This window comes from Nothobranchius furzeri, chromosome 8 (assembly GCF_043380555.1).
Source record: "Nothobranchius furzeri strain GRZ-AD chromosome 8, NfurGRZ-RIMD1, whole genome shotgun sequence".
Taxonomy (NCBI): domain Eukaryota; kingdom Metazoa; phylum Chordata; class Actinopteri; order Cyprinodontiformes; family Nothobranchiidae; genus Nothobranchius; species Nothobranchius furzeri.
The window spans coordinates 62,931,649-62,940,369 of NC_091748.1; the positions used below are offsets into that span (position 1 = coordinate 62,931,649).

The 8,721-nt window shown below is 41.7% G+C and overlaps 1 protein-coding gene across 1 annotated transcript; it reads left to right on the top strand.

Moving 5' to 3' along the window:
- The first annotated feature begins 935 nt into the window (after positions 1 to 935).
- b3gnt7 (UDP-GlcNAc:betaGal beta-1,3-N-acetylglucosaminyltransferase 7) lies at positions 936 to 3,959 on the top strand. The gene is made up of 2 exons (XM_015970728.3): positions 936 to 1,075; positions 2,033 to 3,959. Coding segments are annotated over exons 1-2 (1,251 nt in total). The 5' UTR covers positions 936 to 1,073; the 3' UTR covers positions 3,282 to 3,959.
- The last annotated feature ends 4,762 nt before the right edge of the window (positions 3,960 to 8,721 follow it).

Sequence of the window (8,721 nt, forward strand, 5' to 3'; positions counted from 1 at the left end):
TTGATATCGTATGTGACTTTGCAAAGAAAAAGGCCCGTCAGTGGGCATTTACTGCGATGTAAATACATATTTACATTTTCTGTACATCTTCTGTTCTTAAGGCTGCCTAGATAACAAGAACCAGAAGCCAGTGTCAACGTTTTTTTCGTATTGCATAAAAACAACAATTCTTTTCATTTCCAATGTGCCTTCTCATTACAGAAGTAATGTAGCCTATTTGAATTCATTCTGAGTGTAAAGTTGTCTCCTGTTTAACAATAAATATTTTGAAATCAAATTTTCACATGTCAGGGTTCAAATTGTTACTTCATGAACTGGATGTACCTTAAAGGGATATTCCACCCCTGAGTACAGTTGTGTCTGTCATGTTACCCAGAGTTAGATAAGTGATAAAAAGCATTTTGTAACCAGCCCAGTCATTCTCCTGATCTGACAACAGTCAGTTGGCTTTAGTTTAGCTTAAAACATGTAAGTGAATGGGAACAACAAGCCTTTCGTAGATCAGTAGACTGACGGGGCTGGTTACAAAATGCTTTTTATCACTTATCTAACTCTGGGTAACATGACAACAGACACAATTGTACTAATGGGTGGAATATCCCTTTAAGTGAGAAATAGCTGGCAAAAATCCATATATAAAACCTTACTTATGACTTATTTATTTTTACAAATAAAACCACATTTATGTACATGTGCCGAATGGGGCCCAATGACATTGAGAGTGTACAGGGTCCAGAGTTTGGTGCTACGCCCCTGCCAAAGGCAGGCTGAGCAGAAGCCCAGCAGCACTTGCTTTTGTCTTAAAGGCTCCGGCATTGCGTGATCACACACATCCTGTTCCATGTGTCTCCACGTAACGGAGCCTTTATAAGCGCGTGCCGCAGCGCTCAGCATCGGTCAGAGTGCGCGCGCACACCGGATCAGAAACTTCTCATCTCTTCTACTTTCCGCGTTAATTCTACTGGCCGGAACCCACCTGCGGCTTTAAATCCAGACATAAAAGGGAAACGATCCTTCTCGCCTGGTTTTTCTTGTTCCTCTTGGTTTAAACGGCTCGAAGAGCAAAGCGCAGCATGTAAGTCCCATCCTTTCTCTCCGCCTGGGTCATACTAACGCTTTCATTTGTCTAGGTGGCGTTTAAAAATCTGAAAAAGATGTTAAGAGTGGAGAATGTATTTATAAATGTGTTCGTTTCGGTTAAAGAGTCAAATTGCTTATATATATATATATATATATATATATATATATATATATATATATATATATATATATATATATATATATATATATATATATGTGTGTGTGTGTGTGTGTGTGTGTGTGTGTGTGTGTGTGTGTGTGTGTGTGTGTGTGTGTGTGTGTGTATAAAAAATGCAATATTCAGATTTATAGAAGTAATTTAAAACAACTAAAGCTGTAATAAACTTTAATAAATAGCCACGTGGGTGAATATTATATCAATTTTTTTTTTATTTTAGTGCAGTATTAACCTTTGTTACCTCAAGAGCTCTCATAACAAGGAATATGGCAGAAGTCAGCCTCAATTATCCCTTTACACATTAGTTTTGTACATCTGTTTCCATATTAATGATGTGAGGAAACAGATCTTCACTTTCTGTTCATTTTAATTCAGATGTGGATGTGTCTGTTGAATCAGCCGTTGGGGGGGGGGGGGGGCTAAGCCTCCCCAAAAGGTTGAGGGGCCTGTTTGGGAATGTCTTAGTGGTCTTAGATAAAACGAGCCCCAGCATGACTTGTTGGAAATGTGAGAATCTGTTGAACATTCCTCGTGTCCATTTAGGAAAACACTGATACATGTTGGTGTGTTACGTTTTGTGAAACCAGCTCTAAATGTGCTCAGTACAGTGGTTTTTCTTTACAGGAACCATTTTAAATGTGCGTAACCTGTTGTGTTGGAGACATCACTGTTTTAGTTCTGTAACACAGAAATCTTTGTAAAAACATGTTTGAAGATGCATTAGAAAATGATTCCCAATCTGAAAGTGATTTCCTGGTTTCTGTCTCCCTGTAGGATGAGCAACAGAGATCGTTGGAGGGTGTACAAGCAGGTGAGTGTCGTGTTCCTTCTGGCGGTGGTGGCGCTGACCGTGGTCCAGAAGGGGAGCGTCAACGTCAGGACTCCCTTCGCGCTAGAGAGGCAGACTCGCATTGCTACTTTCCAGGGATCCGGAGCTGCTGAGGAAGATAAATCCATCTCCCGCCCACCGATGAAAAGCTTCTGGAAGACTGGCTGGCACAAGCAGCAGCCCAAGGCTCAGTTCACCACGCAGGAGAACAGGATCACTGAGGAAAGCGGCCTCAGTACCTGGGACGTGACCAGCTCCAACTGCAGCGCCAACCTCAACCTCTCCAGCCAGCAGTGGTTCAATGACCTGGAGGACAACTTCAAACAGTTCATGCTTTATCGGCACTGTCGGTTTTTCCCCATGCTCCTCAACCACCCGGAGAAGTGCTCGGGGGAGATTCATCTGCTCATGGTGATTAAATCGGTGGCCACCCAGCACGACCGTAGAGATGTGATTCGCAAAACCTGGGGCAAGGAACAGGAGGTGAACGGCAAACGCGTAAAGACCCTCTTTCTGCTTGGCACGCCCTCCAGCGAAGCAGAAAGGGCCAACCACCAGAAGCTCGTGGAGTATGAAGACTACATATACGGGGATATTCTTCAGTGGGACTTCCTGGACAGCTTCTTCAACCTGACTCTGAAGGAGACTCATTTTCTCAAGTGGTTCCACACCTACTGCAGCGGAGTCCGCTACGTCTTCAAGGGGGACGACGACGTCTTTGTCAGCGTGGAGAACATTCTTGAGTTTCTGGAAAGCAGCAGCCATGTTAAGAACCTGCTGGTCGGGGATGTGATTTTCCAGGCTAAGCCCATCCGTAGAAAGGACAATAAATATTACATCCCGAATGCTTTGTATAATAAAACCCTCTACCCTCCGTATGCCGGCGGAGGAGGTTTCCTGATGGATGGGACTCTGGCCAGGAGGCTCCACTGGGCTGCTGACACCCTTGAACTATACCCCATTGATGATGTCTTCTTAGGCATGTGTCTGGAGGTCCTGCAGGTCACGCCGATAAAACACAACGCTTTTAAGACTTTTGGCTTGGTGAAGAACAAAAACAGCAAAATGAACCGAGAACCTTGTTTCTATAAAAGCATGATCGTGGTGCACAAGCTGCTCCCATCGGACCTCTTGCGCATGTGGCATCTGGTCAACAGCGATCTGGTCTGCTCGCACAAAGTAGAACTCCTATAGCTCAAGGATGGTGGAGGGAAGGAGGGCGCGGTAGGATGCAGGAGAGCCAAAAGCCAAGTTAAGCTCTCCTTTATGTGGAGGGAGGCTGATCTTGCGTCTGCTGCGCCTGAGAAGCAATGCACATTTTAGAGGAACTTCTTCTAAAGTAAATTATTTTAGTTTGGCTTTGTTTCAAAGGGTTTTATTTTAAGATGTGTATTTATATCTTTTGAATAAATTACAGTGGCAGCACTCAAATTCAGAGACAGCAACTTACTGCTTCTACCAACGAGGCATGCCAAAGAACAACCGTCACTTTTTCTACTGTTTATCGTCTCCTAGTAAATGAGTCGAGCTCTTTTGAAAAAATCAGTTAGAAAATCGATGTAAAGGTTCAAGCGATGAATAACAATGCTGTTTCATTTGCTGTGACATAATGGGAGACAGTGGAGAAAGTAAATGGTTTCTCGTGCGTGCAAGTGACTTCCTTGTGCATGTCATATTGTATCTCCTGTGCATCAAAAAATATCTGATGAGCATCAGATAGCATCACACTGAATTAAGAACACATTGGTTGCACGCAACAGATAGTTTCCCAGGCTCAAGAAACCACTTTTTAATTTCCTTTTTCCATTTCCTCTGTGATATCATGCACAAATCAGAACTTTTTGTAACAGTGCATCATCTATAGGATGTTACGGATTTAAGTTTTAAGAATATCTCTTAAGTTCTCTTTTATGATCAGTTATCCATTCAGAGAAGGTAACAACTGTCGCTACCTCATTCAAGCAAAAATATTTGATTGTGATCACTTTTAGTGCTTCCTATTTGAACCGCCTCTTCAGCGGCCGATGTTGATGCTCTCATCGCTTTGACGCATATCTGACTTGATCTAGGAACCCTACTGCATGTCTTCTACTGGGAACCTTTTGAAAGGCATCTTTATACTTGTTACATACATGCTGTCTGTGGATTTAGACAGGCTGTTATACTTGACTTAAATGTGGATGAGGGTTTACAATGACACTGTGAATTAAATGTATTGCTGGTACGAATGTGTGTGAGTTTGACGGGTTCTTAAACCTAAAGTAACAGATTGACAGAACAGTGTAATAGAGCCCTGGATGTCAGGGCATGTGATGGGTTGTGATTATTTAAATGATGTAAATAATAGATGTAAAAAGAAAAAATCAGAATGCACATTTGTAAATAAATATGTTCATCATTCGCATTTGTGTGTGTGTGCGCTCCCAAAATCTGGGTGCGAGTCCAAAACAAATCACCGAAATTAAGTGTTGAAAATTGCGTTGATGTTACAGGGATAAAATATGGAGAAAAATATGTGCAGAGAAATGCACTTTCATTGTCGTTTTGCTTGCCTTACTATTGTCAGAAGAATTGCAATAACTGCATGCTGGAAATTTGGCCCAACTTCCAAAACGTACATCAGAGAAACAGTTAAAAAAGACAAAAGTTAAATAACACCCTTGTTTTACTTAAGATTCCTTCTGAGCCTTAGGCTCTCCACTGCATTTGGCAAAATTGAAAAAGTGAGAATATGGTGCAAAAGTCTATTAATGTCAGTAATTCATGTAAGACTGAGAGTCCATCTAAAGGCTCAGGAACCCTTTGCAGGTGTTCTGGATTCATTAGCTGATCAGAGTTTGACACTTTGAGTCTGGATTATTCAATATTTTCAGAATATTAATTGTCTCAGATTTTTAATGTGGGGTTTTCATAAGTTGTAAGCCATAATCATCACAGTAATAATAAAAAAAGGCTTGATATATTTGGCTTTGCATTTGAATTACTGACATAAACAAACTTTTGCACCATATTCTCATTTTTCCTGTTTCACCTGCCTGTGTCTGCCAATGCCATTGATCTGATATCCAACATACTGTAAAGAGCAAACAGTAGTGATGTGTCGATCGCGAACGAACCTGCTCTAAGAGCCGGATCGTCATTGGGAGCCATCATCCCCCCCACCCCCGCTTTGCTGAAAGCCACAGGCCAACATGTGTAACTGCGTGTCCAGACTGTCCACACACAGAGCAGTAGGGAAGAAGGCGGATCAGACTCAGACACACAGCAGCGCAGGTGCGGGCGGAGGGAGACGAGAGGGAATGCGGAGGAGGAAAAAGGCGAGCGAGAGAGGAAAGTGCGACGACAGTGAGAAAATGAGCGACAGCAGTCGGAAAGTTGAGATTTCTTAAAGTGTTCCGTAAATAAATCCATATAAATGATAAATATTTGATATATTGCTTTTTTTACATTAGTAAATCGTTTTACATATAGTTTTGCATTATTGTTGGTGATAAATATACTTAAGCAACAGAAAATCTGAGCTGAAAGAGCCGGCTCTTTTTGGTGAACTGAGCCAAAAGAACCGGCTCTCTAAAAAGAGCTGGAATTCCCATCACAAGCAAACAGGCCAGCATAAGAAATAATAAATGAAAAACTTCCTTTTTCCTTATTTGGGGAAACCAGGTCTTATTTATATTGTAGAGGGCGCTCTTGGCAGCGCAGAAGCTCTAAGTTACTGTCCCCTTTGTTCCCACACAAGGTTGATGTGACCCAAAATCAAAACTGAAACATCCCTATTGTTACAATGTTGTATCATCAATCAGCGCGTTGAGTCCGTTTCAACCTACCAAAAAGGTACCTAACGTTTACTGTGTCCAGCATGACCAGGGCGATCTGACAAAGCAGCGCAGCGTCAAGGAGAACACCTGCAGCTTTAGATGTCATAAAGCTTAGTTGGAGTTGTCTGGGGGTGGGAGTGGAGATATTGCCTGGATACAGGAACCATAAAGAGGCTGAAAGAAAGTCACAGCTTTGTGTTCAGGACAAAAGGCGGCGCTTTCCTTTAAAACTGTTGCGTGTCATGGCAGCTTGTGAAAATGTTGGGTCTGATTGTTCATCCTCAGACAGTTTTCATCACAGAGGTTAGAAAAGGCTAAGTAAAGATGGCTGTGGTGTTATCTACAGACAAAAAAATTCAGATTCTGTAATAATCCTTTAAATTTTAACTCACTTTGACAGAACTAAGCACCATTACATCACCGACTAGAGCAGAAACAGCCACTCCATGTAGTGCTCCTCAGAGAGTGTAATATCAGTTTGGCTAATATTTGCAAAACTGATACATGTATACCGGTATGTATGCATCTATAAGCAAATGCATGCATTCAAAAGGATATTAAGTTAATGTGCTTGAGGAAAAGTGCCTGAAATGAGGGAAGTTGCAAACTAAAGACGGTGTCGGCTTTAGATGTTCTGTGTAAATCAAATACGTTTGTAAGCTTGAAACCTTTTTGGTACGGAGCCACAGCTTCACGTTAAACATCGCATAGCAACTTTTCAGCTTTTAAATTATGATTTTGAAATCCGTTTGTGTCATTTAGTGGTTGTGTGATAAGATTATGGCTTCTTTTCTTATTAGACTTCCTCAAACGCTTTAGCGGGCAAACATCCTAGCAGACACTAGTTTTGAGGAGTCAGACAGATTAAATGGAGAAATTGTTGCTGATCGAAGGGACCTATGAGCGTGGGTAAATTTCCCACCCTGGTGATGATATTTGGCTGTTTTCCCCTTTGCAGTCAGATGAGGACCTTCTTTATATTTGCTGAAACTAATTGAAGATGTCTTTGATGTCAGTTTAGTCAGTAAATCAGTTGAATGGTGGTGCAAAGTTTCACACTAGATCTCTACTTCCTCCAAAGGCAGCCCTCATAAACGGTCCTAACTGGTGTGGTTTAAGATGGAGACATTATTGCCTTGGCAAAAACAAAAAAGTAACAATTTTTTTTATTTAAAATCGGAAAATTGCAACAGTTTTCATTTTAAACATAACAGAAAAGAAAGAACTGTTGTTTACTAAGTTGAAAAGTGAACTCGTTCAGTGGGAAGATTGTTTGAGGTGATGACATGAAAAAACGAGCAGTACAGTCTGTTTCCTGTTGCACATTTCGTCTCTGCAACAGGATACCACACAAAATATAGAGAATCTAAGCGTTCTGTGAACTAATGTAAGATTTTTTTTAAAGAAAGAGCCGCGGTTCAGACAGCAGGAACAGGAATTTGTGCATAAATGCCGCATTGTGTTAACATTTATCCATCTAATGGATAAAAGTGTACAACTACATCTGATGTACTCTAACCAAAACTCCAGCAGTCAGAGGCAGGGGACAGGTTGCCCACAGGAACAGAGGCATACAACCAGTCACATTAACAACTAGGGATAATTTAGATTCACCAAACAACCGTACGTGCATGTGTTTGGTCTGCAGGAGGAAACCAGAGTTCCTGGAGAAAACCCACACATGCATGACAGGATGCAGATGACATCTGCACCACCATGCAGCACATTACCATCTTTGTCATGAAATCTGCACTATTTTTAGTCAGAAGAGAGCTAGTATGAATGTCTAATAAGCACAAATGAATGTTATGACTCATGGTCAGAATGATAAAAGGCTAAAGCGCATAACAGAAACACACTCAGCAATAAGTTTTCTCTGAGTCTCTGGGTATGTGCTAAATAATAAAAAACACGTCCCAGACAGATGTTCTAGGATTTTTAGCCGTTTGTTAGAAACATGCATGGTTGCACGGTGCTGTAAAAACAAGCAGCTTCCTAATCTGTGGTCCTTTTCCCACAAAATTATTGTAAAAAAAATCATTCTGTGATAAGCGTGTTAATACTGACACATATTTCCCTGGACAAATATGACAAACATGTCTTCTCACTCCTCATTTCTCCCTGGAACAAAAGACCAAGGCATTGTGTGACCCTTTTGTCAGCGTTAAAAAACAGATGGCAAACCTGTAAATGGACTCATTCATTGGGGTCATCATCAGAGCCTCTGGCCTGCCACCTTCAGGAACAAAGGTCTCTGTTCATCTCTCAGAGACATCAGGTGACAGTGTCCTGACGTCCCATCTACCGGTGTCACCGACAGGATGGTCCTGCCAAAGCACTGGGTCAGAGCCGATTCAGCGGAGGGGGGTACGTTCAGGTGAACGGTGACACTTGAGACCACTTTTTAACCAACAGATTAATATGCAAACATGAAAGGTCATGTCTTTGGGCATTTATTTCACCAGTACTTATTAGAAAGAATTCAGCAAAAGAAAATCAGTGATAAATTATATAATTTGCCGTCTAAACTCATAGAAGGTTCTTCATTCACACACTGGTGGTGATGAACTACGACAAGGCTGCCAAGCACAGGTGACACCAGCGCCCCCATCAGGCTAGGTGGGTTAGGTTAAGTGTCTTGCCCAAGGACACAGCAGCAGCACTCTATCCTATAACCCTCCTGTTACTGGACAATCTGCTGTAGCCCCTGAGCTACTGCTTCTTTATTTTATTTTAAAGTCAATCACACATCAAGGACTTGGACAACCTTCCCTGCTAAAACTCGAAACATTGACTTGTTGAATGGCAAAAGGGAG